This window comes from Loxodonta africana, chromosome 21, assembly GCF_030014295.1.
Source record: "Loxodonta africana isolate mLoxAfr1 chromosome 21, mLoxAfr1.hap2, whole genome shotgun sequence".
NCBI classification, from domain to species: domain Eukaryota; kingdom Metazoa; phylum Chordata; class Mammalia; order Proboscidea; family Elephantidae; genus Loxodonta; species Loxodonta africana.
In genome coordinates, this window is record NC_087362.1 from 61,569,065 (window position 1) to 61,583,947 (window position 14,883).

General features: G+C 42.9%; 1 protein-coding gene across 1 annotated transcript in view; it reads left to right on the forward strand.

Moving 5' to 3' along the window:
* LOC135228375 (putative inactive carboxylesterase 4) overlaps positions 1-14,523 on the forward strand; it is a 28,798-nt gene extending 14,275 nt beyond the window's left edge. Inside the window, exons 4-6 of the mRNA XM_064274019.1 lie at positions 6,119-6,252; positions 6,761-6,914; positions 14,197-14,523. Coding sequence (XP_064130089.1) covers positions 6,119-6,252; positions 6,761-6,914; positions 14,197-14,418 — 510 coding nt within the window. The 3' untranslated portion in view covers positions 14,419-14,523. The remainder of the gene's footprint in view (positions 1-6,118; positions 6,253-6,760; positions 6,915-14,196) is intronic.
* The last annotated feature ends 360 nt before the right edge of the window (positions 14,524-14,883 follow it).

The window sequence follows — 14,883 nt, forward strand, 5'->3', positions numbered from 1 at the left end:
GTACCAGGATGTTTTGACTACTGTGGTGGTGTAATAGGTTCTAAAATCAGGTAGAGTGAGGCCTCCCACTTTGTTCTTCCTTTTCAGTTATGCTTTACTCATTCGGGGCCTCTTTCCTTTCTGTATGAAGTTGGTGATTTGTTTCTCCATCTCATTAAAAAATGTCGTTGGAATTTGTATCAGAATTGCATTGTATCTATAGATGGTTTTCGGTAGAATAGACATTTTTGTAATGGTATGTTTTTCCAGTTATGTAGGTCTCTTTTGGTTTCTTGCATTAGTGTCTTGTACTTTTCTATGTATGGGTATTTTACTTCTCGGGTCAGATTTATTCCTAAGTGTTTTATCTTCTTGGGAGCTTCTGTAAATGGTATTGATTTGATGATTTCCTCCTATATGTTCTTTTTGTTGGTGTAGAGGAATCCAACTGATTTTTGGATGTTTATCTTATATCCTGATACTCTGCTGAACTCTACTATTACTCAGTAGTTTTCTTGAGGATTCTTTAAGGTTTTCTGTGTATAAGATCATGTCATCTGCAAATAGAGATACTTCTTCCTTACCAATCTGGATGCCCTTTAATTTCTTCATCTAGTCTAATTGCTCTGACTAGGACCTCTAGCACAATGTTGAATAAGAGTGGTGATAGGGCCTCCGTGTCTGGTTCCAAAACTCCAGGAGAATGCTTTCAGACTCTCTTCATTCAGGATGACATTGGCTGTTGGCTTTGTATAAATGCCCTTTATTATCTTGAGGAATTTTCCTTCTATTCCTCTTTTACTAAGAGTTTCGATGTTGAACTTTGTCAAATGCCTTTTCTGCATTGATTGATAAAATCATGTGATTCTTGTCTTTTGTTTTATTTGTATGATGGATTACATCATTTCTTTTCTAATGTTGAACCATCCCTGTATACCTGGTATGAATCCCACTTGATCATGGTGATACGTTGTTGAATTCTATTGGCTAGAATTTCGTTAAAGATTTTTGCATCTAAGTTCATGATGGGTATAGGTCCACAATTCTCTTTTTTTGTGGTGTCTTTACCACGTTTTGGTATCAGGGTTATGCTGGCTTCATAGAATGAGTTTGGGAGTATTCTATCCTTTTCTATGTTCTGAAATACCTTTAGTAGTAATGGTGTTAATTCTTCCCTGAAAGTTTGGTAGAACTCTGCAGTGAAACCATCCAGGTCAAGGCTTTTTTTTGTTGGGAGTTTTTTGATTACCTTTTCAATCTCTTCTTTCGTTATGAGTCTATTTAATTGATCTACCTCTGTTTGTGTTAGTTTAGGTAGGTAGTGTGTTTCTAGGAGTTCATTCGTTTCATCTTGGTTTTCCAATTTGTTAGAGTACAATTTTTCCTTGTAATCTGATATGATTCTTTTCATTTCGCTTGAGTCTGTTGTAATATCGCCCATCTCATTTCTTGTTTTGTTTACTTGCTTCCTCTTCTGTTTCTCTTTTGTCAGTTTGGCCAATGACTTATCAATTTTGTTAATTTTTTCAGAGAACCAGCTTTTGGTCTTCTTAACTCTTTCAGTTGTTTTTCTGTTTTCTATTTCATTTAATTCAGCTGTAATTTTTATTGTTTGCTTTCTTCTTGTGCCTGAAGGTTTCTTTTGATGATCTCTTTCTATCTGTTCAAGTTGTTGGGATAATTCTTTGATTTGGGCCGTTTCTTCTTTTTGTACATGTGCATTTATTGATATAAATTGACCTCTGAGCACTGCTTTTGCTGTGTCCCAAAGGTTCTGACAGGAAGTATTTTCATTCTCATTGGATTCTATGAATTTCTTTATTCCATCCTTAACATCTTCTAAAACCTAGTCTTTTTGAGCAGGGTATTGTTCAGTTTTCAAGAGTTTGATTTCTTTTCCCTGCTTTTTTCTTTTATTGTTTTCTACTTTTATGGCCTTATGGTCAGAGAAGATGCTTTGCAATGTTTCAATGTTTTGGTTTCTGCTAAGGCTTGTTTATGACCTCATATATGGTCTATTCTAGTGAATGCTCCATGTGCACTAGGAAACAAAGTATACTTGGCTGCTGTTGGGAGGAGTGTTCTGTACACGTCTATAAGTTCATGTTGATTGCTTGTGGTATTTAGATCTTCTGTGTCTTTATTGAGCTTCTTTCTGGATGTTCTGTCCTTCACCAAAAGTGGTGTGTTGAAGTCTCCTACTATAATTGTGGAGCTATCTATCTCACTTTCCAATGCTGTTAGAGTTTGTTTTATGTATCTTGCAGCCCTGTCATTGGCAACGTACGTATTTAATATGGTTATATCCTCCTGGTATATTGTCCCTTTAATCCTTATATAGTGTCCTGTCTTATCCTTTGTGGTGGATTTAACTTTAAAGACTATTTTGTCAGAAATTAATATTGTCACTCCTGCTCTTTTTGGTTATTGTTTGCTTGATATATTTTTTTCCATCCTTTGAGTTTTAGTTTGTTTATGTCTCTAAGCCTAAGGCGTGTCTCTTGTAGGCAACATATAGACAGATCATGTTTTTTTGTCCATTCTGCCACTCTGTCTCTTTATTGGGGCATTTAGTCCTTTAACATTCAGAGTAATTATGTATAGGTATGAGTTTAGTGCTGTCATTTTGATGTCTTTTTTTGTGTGTTGTTGACAGATTCTATTTCCCACTTAATTTTTTGTGGTGAGCAGTTTTTATACTGCCCTTTCCTCTTCTTCATTGTTGCTTTTTTTTTTCTGCCAAGTCTGTATTTTTTTCTTGTATTTTATTTTGGTGAGTAGGATAGTTAGTCTCCTTTGTGGTTACCTTAATATTTACCCCTATTTTTCTAAGTTTAAACCTATCTTTTATTTCTTTATATTGCCTTGTCTTCCTCCCCATATGAAAGACCTATGACCACATTCCTTAGTCACTCTTTGTTATTTTAATGTTGTCTTTTTTTACATAATGACATCACTGTTTCCCTGTCTTGAGCATTTTTTTTGGTCTTGATTTATTTTTGTGATTTCCCTTTCTGGATTAACATCTGATTGCTCTGTCCGGTGTTCTAGCCTTGGAATGATACTGATATTATTGATTTTCTAACCAAAGAACTCCATTTAGTATTTCTTGTAGATTTGATTTGCTTTTTACAAATTCCCTAAACATTTGTTTATCTGGAAATGTCCTAATTTCACCTTCATATTTGAGAGACAGTTTTGCTGGATATATGATTCTTGGCTGGCAATTTTTTTCCCTCAATGCTTTATATAGGCCATCCCATTGCCTTCTTGCCTGCATGGGTTCTGCCGAGTAGTCTGAGCTTATTCCTATCGACTGTCCTTTGTAGGTGATTTTTCATTTATCACTAGCTGCTCTTGAAATTCTCTTTATCTTTGGTTTTGGCAAATTTGACTATAATATGCCTTGGTGACTTTCTTTTAACATCTACCTTATATGGAGTTCGATAAGCATCTTGGATTGATATCTTTTCATCTTTCACGATATCAGGGAAGTTTTCTGACAACAATTATTCAACAATTTTCTCTGTATTTTCTGTTATCCTTCCCTGTTCTGGCATTCCAATCACTCGTAGGTTATTTCTCTTGATAGAGTCCCTCATGATTCCTATGTTTCCTTCATTTAAAAAAATTCTTTTATCTGAATTTTCTTCAAATATATTGGTAAATTGTCTTCAAGGTCACCAATTCTGCCTTCCACTTGCTTGATTCTGCTCCTCCGACTTTCTATTAAGTTGTCTAATTCTGTAATTTTATCATTAATCTTCTGAATTTCTGATTGCTGTCTCTCTATGGATTCTTGGAGCTTATTAAATTTTTCATGTCCTCAAATAACCTTTTTAATTTCTTCAACTCTTTTATCTGTGTGTTCCTCGGCTTGTTCTGCATATTGCCTGATCTTCTTCCTAATGTCTTGAAGAGTTCTGTATATTAATCTTTTGAATTCTGCATCTGCTAATTCCAGGAAGCCACCTTCATCCAGAAGATCCTTTGAGTCTCTGTTTTGAGAGCTTGTTGAAGCAATCATGGTCTGTTTCTTTATGTGATTTGATATTGACTTGTCTCTGAGCCATCTGTAAGTCATTGTATTAGTTTATTTTATGTTTGTGTACTCTGTCATAGTTTCTTGGTTTGTTTTCTTTTGTTTTGATATGTCCAAATGGGTTGCTTGAGTGAGCTAGCTTGATTATTTTCACCTTTTGAGCTCTGACGTCCTGTCACCAGATGGCTAGAGCTGTTATCAGGTGTATGAGCTTATGAGTCCACTCACTCGTGTGGATTCAGCTGGTGTCCCGGTGGCTGGTTATCAATGTGTGTTACAGTCTCTGTCCTACAGTCTTAGAGGGGCAGGGGTGTTTGGTGTAGGTACCAGTATCTGGTTGCAGCAGGGGCTCACACTCTGAACAGGGCAGGGGGTTGAGAATTTTCCCCTGAGTGTCTCTGAGGAAAGCACATTCCCTAGATCGTACAGGTGGGTGGGTTCTGCAGACAGACCATGGGCACCCAAGGCTTTTGTTTGTAAGGACTGGGAGGTACCAGTTATTCTAAGAACCCTGTTGTGGGTGGCTGGGTGACCTGAGTGGAGCCACCAGTCCTTAGACCCCTGATGTGGGTAAGTGAGGAGCCTGCTTAATAGGCAAAGCAGTGTCAAATATCAAACATGCACCTCTCCACCACACAGCTTAAGCAGTTGCAGTCTCCCAGGAAGGGCCTATTCTCCTGAAATAGGCCCACAGAGGTCCATGCAGGGGGGAAGTTATTCAAAGTCCATGGAGTGTTTATGCCTGGACAGGAGCCGCTTTTGTCCTGATCTCCCCATGTTAGTGGAGCTGGCAAATTATCTTTTCCCCTGGTGTGAATGTATTCCTTCTCCAAGCCCAGGAGCATGGCTCGGGGTGCTCAAATGGGCCTATCTCAGCCCTAGGGAAATCAACAGCCCTGAAGCTGGCTTGAGCTCTGGGGGCGTGATTAAATATACACAAATACTTAGCTTTTGCCGAGAGTGCTGTTCTTCTCTGGTTCTAGTGGTGTTAGTAGGCTGTGCAGCTGGCTGCTTCTCCCTGAGGAAGCTGCGGCTGAACGCTACCACCAGCCCACCACATCCTCTCCTGTGAGTGGTGCCTGAGGGATTCCAGTGATTCAACTCCGGCAAGTCTTCTCCACTTCTGAACCGTCTTTTTCTCCCCATGCTGCTCAGCCGGTTTTCTAACTTTGCCATTGATGTTCAGGGCCCCTAGCTTGTCATAAAAATAATTGTTTCACTTGATTTTTCAGGCCTTTGTTGTAAGCGGGATCACTGGAATCACCTGGCTATTCAGCCATCTTGGCCCCACCTCATGGGTGGTTTAATGAGCATGAAATGATTTGAAGTGCTTAGAACAGTACCTGGCACATAGTGTGTGTTATAAAAGTGTGTCTTCTTTTTATGGACAATAGTATTATTTTAGCCACTCCCACTTCTCCCCAATTATGTGAATTCTTTTAATTCAAGAACCATGAGCTGTGAATGGTTATGTCCACTTTCATCCTCAATTCTTAGCACAGTCCCTGGCACATGGCAGGGTCTCAACTTGGAAGAGGCTGATTTTGGGCTGGGCTTTGGAGGGTTGCTGGGGTTTGGGGATTCAGAGGATGCAGAGGGAAGGAGGCAAGGCATGTTAGGAAGAGATATCATCAGGGACATGTGCTACTCTTGGGATAATCATTTGCTCTGGGGGAGAAGTTCCATTCCTCACAGAAGAGCTAGGTCAGGCAAAGCTGAAATACAAAAGCTGCTCCATGCAGTGTTTGCTGAGCTGGTTGTGAGGTCCAGGCATGAGGACAATGAAAGTGTTGGGGAAAACATGACACCCTTGGCCTGTGCTGCTCCCACTGAAAGCATGAGGAGCCTTGAAGTTCAGGTGAGATTTGATGTGCTAGGGAGGACAGTGGGGGCAGCCAGGATACACTGAGTGGGGTGGTGGCTTCAACTTCATTGGGATAATCGGAGATAAGGCTCCAACCTTGCTGGGGACTGCGGGCTTTGGGCAATGGCCTCCTTTGTTTGTGACCAAGAGGTTGATGGCCAATCCAAACAACCTCTAGAGGTTCCTTCTAGTTCTGCTTCCTATAACCAACATGGTTGCTTCCTCCTGTCCAGGTAATGGTATGGATCCATGGAGGTGGTCTGATGATGGGTGGCGCATCAATGTACGATGGGCTAGCCTTGTCTGCCCATGAAGATGTGGTGGTGGTGACCATTCAGTATCGCCTGGGGATCTGGGGATTCTTCAGGTAAGAGATTGGATTCTCCCATCTGCACCCTGGGACCTAGCTCTGACGGGGTCAGCCTCCAAGGTGACCTTTGCTAAGCTCCATAGTAAGACATTCAAGTTCCTCCTCCCTTCACCTTCTCATTCCTTGGAGCCACCTATGCTGTCCTCTCTGCCTGGAGCACCTACTATACCTACCAAGTGTCTGTTCATCCTACAAGACCCACCCAAATGTTACCTCCTCTTTAATATTCAGATCAGTACTTTGTACATTCCTCTGTTATGACAGTTAACATGCAGCACAGCAGTTAAGGGTTGACAAATAAATGTTTGCCAAATGAATGAATGTAGAGCCCCAAACGGAACGATGTGACAGAAGGGGAAGGTGGTTAAAGACCCCTGTGTCAGGGATGTGGAAGCCCAGTCTTATACTGGAAGGCCCAGCTGGAGCCCCCCACCCCATCTACAGTTCTGAGAGCTTTTGCTGTGACATCTCTGTCCCCACCCCCACCCTCTTCTCTCACTCACAGCACCGGGGATGAGCACAGCCCGGGGAACTGGGGTCTCTTGGACCAAGTGGCTGCACTGCACTGGGTCCAGGAGAACATTGCCAACTTTGGAGGGAACCCAGGCTCAGTAACCATCTTTGGAGAATCTGCAGGAGGTGCAAGTGTCTCTGTTCTTGTAAGTGACCCCAGCACCAGGCCTGACACCCAGCCGTGATGCTCATGAGTCCCTTGGAAACCAGCCAGTTGAGCCAAGGCCACCTGTTATTAAGGCCTGGATTCAGAGCTAACCCTACTCAAGGCCAAACATCATAGGGTAAAGAGCTAATAAGCAAACTCTCCTCGGCCTCGAGGGAGCTTAAAGCTCAGCTTTGCACAGTGGGACCATATGAGTAAATCTCCAGATATAGCCTATAGCCATGACATTCTCTTTGTCTAGCCTGGTCGAGCTCTTTCTCTCTTTCCTAACCATTGTAATGTTAAGACTTGCCTCACTTTTCTTGGGAAGCAGTGGCGGGTATAAATTAGGCATAAGAGGAGGCGAGGACAAGAGTAAGGTGGAGTTTCACGGTTTGGCTTGAAACAGATCCACATACACATCAAGGGGAAGCAGAGCTAGAAAGGGTGGAACCTCCTCTGAGATGGTCTGATGGCTTTACCATGCCAGAAAGGGTGGACAGCTGTCTCTGGTCTGAGGGATGGAAGTGTGCTGGGGGAGGAAACCTGGGGGAGGTGTGCAAGAGAGACGAGGGATGTGAAGAGGGAACAGGGTGGGATGGGCCAGGGTTGTGAGACATAGAGAAAATCTGGAGACACAAGCTGTGATGGTTAAGATTGTGTGTCAACTTGGCTGGGCTCTGATTCTCAGTGTTTTGGCAGTGGAATAATGTTGTGATCATTTCCCTATTGAGATTTGATACATGATCACCTCCATGATGGAATCTGCTGCGAGTAGCCAATCAGCTGAAAGGGAGTTTCCTTGAGCTGTGTCCTGCATGGAATATAAGTGGACATTCTGGCAAGGCTTGGGTGCTTTTTGCTCATGCTGGATCCTGTAGCTGGCTCCTGTTCATCTGACCTCTGGTTCTTGGGACATGAGCTAGCAGCTTACCTGTAGTTTTGCCTGCTGATCTTAGGATTCATCGATCTTCGCAGCCAGTGAGCAAGAGCCCTGTCCTCTTACCTGCCGATCTTGGGTTCTCCAGCCCCTGTGGCTACATGAATTAGGAGAAGCCTCTATCTTGGCACATGGACTTGGGACACTCCAGCCTCTACAACCTCATGAGCCATTTCCTTGACATAAATCTCTGTATATATATTTATACACTTTACTGGTCTTGTTTCTCTAGAGAACCCAGCCTGAGACGTTTGGTACTGAGAGCGAGTCTAGGGAAACAAAATTGAAAGGAAGAGTTTTAAATTGATTCTCAAGTCTGGTTAGTTGTAAAGATATTGATGACTCTGTTTCCAGTAGTAAAGAGGGCACTACTAATCCACGGCATAAGGTGGCAATCCAAATATGCAATCCAAATAGATCAGATATCAGTGAAAGATGAGGCTCTGAGTGACTGTGTGTGTGACACCTTTCTACAATTTAGTCAGAATGAGAAGTATAAGGAAGCTAGTTGGTTGGTCCTACTTTCACTAGGCATACTGGTGAAAGAGATGCTCTCAGGGCATCAGGTCCAGAGCTCAAGTGCTGCATAAACGACCTGAAAGTTTTCACTTGTGTTTTGAAAGAAACTCTTATTTCTTGTAGTAACAGAGCTGATATTGATGAAAACCAAACCCACAGTCTTATTGTAAGAATGGCTGAATTACAACACCAGCTCAACTGCCAACCTTGAGAAGTGTCTAAAGTTAAAGTGAGGGCAGTGATTGGGAAGCAATGGGATCCTGAAACTTGGGATGGGTACATATCTGCAGATAATCAGCAAGCTGGAGACATCGATCCCCTAAATTCTGTCAAATCACTCCCGGCAACAGAACCAGCCCTGTCACTCTCATCTGAGGAGATTACTACATGTTTGTCTGCTAAACCGCCTTGCCCAGTAAAACCATTAGCCCCTCCAGCCCGATCTAATGATATTAGCTCAGCTGCCTCTAAAGAGCCGTTATCTGAGTCATTGCCTGGGGCATTGCCTGAGGCACATGCTTTACAAGATGATTCTGAATATCCTCAAAACACTTCCCACCACCAATTTTGGCTTCTGGACATATACTAGACTTAAGTCCCAGTGAGCCTTAAAAGGTGAAGTAAGAAGTGTGACCCAGGAGGAGGTATGCTACAGTCCAAGAGAACTGCTGGACTTTTCTAATATGTACAAACAGAAACCTGGGTAATATGTGTGGGAATGGGTAACAAGGGTGTAATATAATTGTGTAAGGAACATAAAGATAGATCAGTCTGAGTTTATTGATATGGGTCCACTAAGCACAATATTTCAACTCAAGAAGTTAGGAAAGTATCTAATAGTTTATTTGGTTGGGTTGCTGAAGCATGGATTATGTGGTGGCCTACAATAAATCAGCTTGAAGTACCACACCTGCCTTGGTATACTAGTGGACAATGAATTCAGTCAGAGTAGTCTGACTTATACGGACTTATCATGTTGACTACTTAGTCATGGTGTTCCTAGGAGTGAAATAGATAGGAAATCTACTAAATATTTATTTGACCTGTATAAACAGATGAATTCTAGGTCAGGTGAACACCAGTCTAACTTGCATCACCCGAAAGAGAGTCAGGGTCCCTCAATCAATTCCCAGACATGTGTGAGTTTAAAGACCCACAACCCCTTGAGTGAAAGGGAGGCCAGGTCCCCTTGAGGAAGCACTCCAATACACTGCCAAAAATTTATACTCGCAATCTCTCTCCCAGCCTTCCAAAGGGATCTATGACCTTTTACAAGAGTGACTGTTCATTGGGGAAAAGAAAATATTCAGACTTTTGGGGGATTACTGGATATAGACACTAATTCCAGGAAACCCAAAACATCACTGTGGCCCACCAGTTGGTGTGGGGGCATGTGGAAGTCAGGTTGTTAATGGAGTCTTGGCTCACATCCATCTCACAGTAGGTCCAGCGTGTCCCTGAACCCATCCCATAGTGATTTCCCAAGTTCCAGAATGCATAATTGGAATAGATATACTCGGCAACTGCTTGAATCCCCACATTGGATCCCTGACAAATGGAGTAAGGGTTATAATGGTGGGAAAAGCCAAGTGGAAGCCATTAGAACTGCCCTTACCTAGTAAAATAGTAAACTGAAAGCAATACTGCATTTCTGGAGGGATTACAGAGATTGCTGCCACCATGAAGGACTTGAAGGATGCAAAGCTGGTGATCCCTACCACATCCCCATTCAACTCACTTATTTGGCCTGTACAAAAAACAGATAGATCTTGGAGAATGACAGTGGATTATCGAAAACCTAACCAGGTGGTGACTCCAATTGCAGCTGCTGCTCCAGATTAATTTTCTCATGGCTTGAGCAAATAAATGCATCTCCTGGTACCTGGTATGCAGCTATTGATCTGGCTAATGCCTTTTTCTCCATACTTGCTTTTGAGGGACCATTAGAAGCAGTTGGCCTTCAGCTGGCAAAGCCAGCAATACACCTTCAGTTGCCTACCTCAGGGTTGCATTGCCTCTCCTGCCTTATGTCATAATTTAGTCTGAAGGGACCTTGAGTGCCTTTCCCTTCCAGAAAACATCACACTGGTCCATTACATTGATGACAGTATGCTGATTCAACCTATTAAGGAAGAAGTGTCAAAGACTCTGGACTTACTGGTAAAACATTTGCATGCTAGATTGTGGGAAATTAATCCCACAAAGATTCAGGCACTTTCCACCTCAGTGAAGTTTCTAGGGGTCCAGTGGTGTGAAGCACGTCGAGGTATTCCTTCTAAAGCGAAGGATAAGTTATTGCAGCTGGCTCCTCCCACAACTAAAAAGGAGGCGCAACATCTAGTGGACCTCTTTGGATTTCAGAGGTAACATATTCCTAACCTGAGTGTGCTACTCTGGCCTATATACCAAGTGACTCGAAAAATTGCTAGTTTTGAGTGGGGTCCAGAACAAAGAAGGCTCTACGAAAAGTTCAGGCTGCTGTGCAAGCTGCTCTGCCACTTGGACCATATGACCCACCTGATCCAATGGTGCTTAAGTATCAGTGGCAGATAGTGCCATCTCTTGAGGTGATCATCCAGGAACCTAGTGGCCGTTGATTACATTGGACCACTTCAGTTATAGAAAGTGTAGTGTTTTGTTCTTACTAAAATAGACACTTACTCTGGATATGGATTTGCCTTCCCTGCACACAATGCTTCTGCCAAAACTACAAGCCATGGACTTCAAAATGCCTTATCCACTGTCATGGTATCCCACACAGCATTGCCTTGGATTAAGGGACTCACTTCACAGCAAAAGAAGTGTGACAGTGGGTCTGTGCTCATGGAATTCAGTGGTCCTACTATGTTCCCCATCACCTTGAAGCAGCTGCCTTGATAGAATGATGGATTGGCCTTCAAAAGATGCAATTATGGTTCCAGCTAGGTGGCAATACCTTGCAAGGTTGGGGCAGTGTTCTCCAGGAGGCTATATATGGTCTAAACCAGCATCCAATATATGGTGCTGTTTCTCCCATAGCCAGATTCATAGGTCCAGGAATCAAGGGGTAGTAATGGGAATGACACCACTCGCTATTACCCTAGTGACCCATTCACAAGATTTTTGCTTCCTGTTCCCCGACCTTGCTCTCTGCAGGTCTAGTGGTCTTAGTTCCAAAAGGAGGAATGCTTCCACCTAGAGACACATCATTTGATTCCATTGAACTGGAAGCTAAGAATGCCACCTGGCCACTTTGATCTCCTTATGACTCTGGTCCAACAGGCAAAGAAGTTACCATACTGGCTGGTGTAATTGATCTTGATTGCCAAGAGGAAATTGGGTGGATATTAGGTAATGGAGGTAAAGAAGGGTTATGTCTGGAATGCAGGAGATCCCTTAGGGTGTCTGTCGGTACTACCATGTCCTATGATTTTAAAGTCAATGGAAAACTACAGCAACTGAATTCTGACATGACTACTAATAGTCCAGACCATTCAGGAATGAAGGTTTGGGTCACTCCACCAAGCACAGAAGCACAACCAGCTAAGGTACTTGCTGAGGCCAAGGGAATACAGGATGGGTGATGGAAGAAGGTAGTTCTAAATATCAGTTACAGCCACATGACCAGTTGCAGAAATGAGGACTGTAATTGTTATGAGTATTTGTGCTTTGTATATGTGCATCAAATATTTTTGTTTTCTTCACTTATAAAATATAAGATGTAAACAGGGCCAGTGCATTTTTGGGTGTATGTGTGTTCATTGTATTATCTTAGGTGCAAATATGACTTTATAATTGTCTTTATTCATAGATTATGTATGGTTTAAGGAGATGTGTACAGGTGTCATGGTGACAAGGGGTTGAATGTGATGTTAAGATTGTGTGTCAACTTGGCTGGGCCATGATTCTCAATGTTTTGGGACCTGCATAATGTTGTGACCACTTCCCTGTTGAGATGTGATATGTGGTCACCCCCATGATAGGATCTGCTGTGAGTAACCAAACAATTGAAAGGGAGTTTCCTTGAGCCTGTGGCCTGCATCGAATATAAGTGGACATTCTGGCAAGGCTTGGGGGCTTTTTGGCCATGCTGGATCCTGCCACTGGCTCCTGTTCATGTGACCTCATGTTCTGGGGACTTGAGCTAGCAGCTTACCTGTGGTTTTGCCTGCCGATCTTGGGATTCATCGATCTTCGCAGACTGTGAGCAGGAGCCCTGCTCTCTGAAATGCTGATCTTGGATTTCCCAGTCCCTGTGGCTGTGTGAATCAGGAGAAGCCTCTATCTTGGCACACGGACTTGGGACATTCCAGCCTCTACATGGTGTGAGCCATATCCTTGATATATATCTCTCTGGAATGTATATTTATACACTTTACTGGTTTTGCTTCTCTAGAGAGCCCACCCTAAGACACAAGGTGTCTGCTGGTGTGGGAATATGGCTGGGGAGACACTGAGAGAAGCTAAGGTGGAAAACCAGATCAGAAGGTGCTGGGAGCTGTGAGAAACCTTCCAGCTGCTTGACAGTTGAGCAGAGGGTCAGTGCTATTACCATGTTTTTAAAATGTGCATTGGCTTCATAGATGAATGCAGTGAGGGAAATCTTTATATTTTTAAAGTGGAGAAAAAGGAAAAGTATAAGTAAGTCCAAAGAATAAAAAAGACATCCACAGTTGCACTACCCAGGGATACTCAACATTAACATTTTGACATGTATTTTTCTAGTGTTTTCTCCATGATTCATTTAATCACTCTGTCTGTCCATCTATCTATCCATCTATCTGAAAGAGTCCCTGGAGTACACAAACGGGTAATGTGCTTCATTGCTATCTGAAAGGTTGACAGTTTGAGTGAGTCCACTCAGAGTTACCTCAGAAGAAAGGACTGGTGATCTACTTTTGAAAAATCAACCACTGAAAACCCTACAGAGGACAGTTCTGCTCTGACACACGTGGGATCTCCATGAGTCAGAACTGACTTGGTGGCAGCTGGTACTGGTGTCTGTCAAAAAACCTTCCTTAACATGTCAATATAAGTACCTCCCTTAGCATTAAATATTCCACCATAATGTTATTCTTAAGGGGCCCTGGTGACACAGTGGCTAAGCACTTGGCTGCTAACTGAAAGGTCAGTGGTTCGAACCCGCCAGCCGTGCTGCGGGAGAAAGATGTGGTCATCTGCTTTGGTAAAGATCACAGCCTTGGAAACCCTGTGGGGCAATTCTATTCTGTTCTATAGGATCGTTATGAGTCAGAATCAACTTGACGGCACACAAAAACAGCATTAAATATTCTTCCACAATATCGTTTTTGTGTTTGCATAGTCATTCATGGTAATAATGCAAATTAATTTACTTAACCAATGTCATAATATTGGACACTTGGGTTATTTCCAATGTTGGGTAAAAATATCCTCATACAACTTTTTATGCCTCTTTGATCATTTAGCTTAACACAAATTCTGAGTTACGGAAATGCTAACTAAGAAATGTGTATTTAAAGTTTGTTGGGGATATGCCAAGGTGTTCTTCAGAGTACTTTCGGTTGTTGATAATAAAGATGTACCATACACTTCCTATTCCAGCCCTCACCCTGTGTTCCTGATCCACCCCCCTAAGCTTGTCTTGTGGAAGCCAGGCCCCTGGGTCAGTCTAGGGGAAGAGCCCAGGGCAGATGAGGAGCTATTATGTCCACTGAGTCCTCTTACATGCTCCTGAAGTCCTTGAGTTGTCCCCAGAGCAATGTGCCAGAGCAGAGCTGTGAATGGAAGTAGCTCTGGAAGAACAGATGTGTCATTGACCCCTCCCTGTGAGCATAAACTCTCCTCCTCTTCACTCCCCTCACAGGTTTTATCTCCTCTGGCCAAGAACCTCTTCCACCGGGCCATTTCTGAGAGTGGCGTGGCCCTCTCTATTGTTTTAGTCAAGAATGAAAGCAGGTCAGCAGCTGAGGTAGGTCTCACTTTGGACATCTGCCTGAACCTGCCTGGTCTCCTGGAATCTCAGGGGTCTTTCTTGCCAAGGACTCAACTTACGTTGTCGAAGAATTATGGAAGCGAGAACGGCTAAGTAGGACAGACAACAAGACACCTTACTCAAGGTATTAGTTTGCTAGTGCTGCCTTAACAAAACATGCCACAAAAAAAAAACAGGTGATATTAAGGAACATGCGTTTACTGTCTGACAGCTTTGGAGACCAGAAGTCTGAATTCAGGGCATTGGCAGGGCCAGCTGTTCTCTGCCAAGTCTAAGGGAAGATTCTTGTCTCTTTCTGCTTTGGTAGTTGTTGGCTATCCTTGACATTCCTGGGTTTGGACATGCAGCTATCTGTGTTGTAGTTCTCTCTTTGTCATCTACTTCTCCCTGTGCCATTTAACTTATTCAACAAATCCATACTGAGTGCTGAGTATGTACCAGGCACTGTACCAGGCTCTGAGGAGCCAGTGCACACTCACCATGGCCCCACCATCATAGAGTCTGCCTTCTATCCAACTGCTTCTTCTCCTCTGGTTACATTTTGCTTCCAGTTCGCAC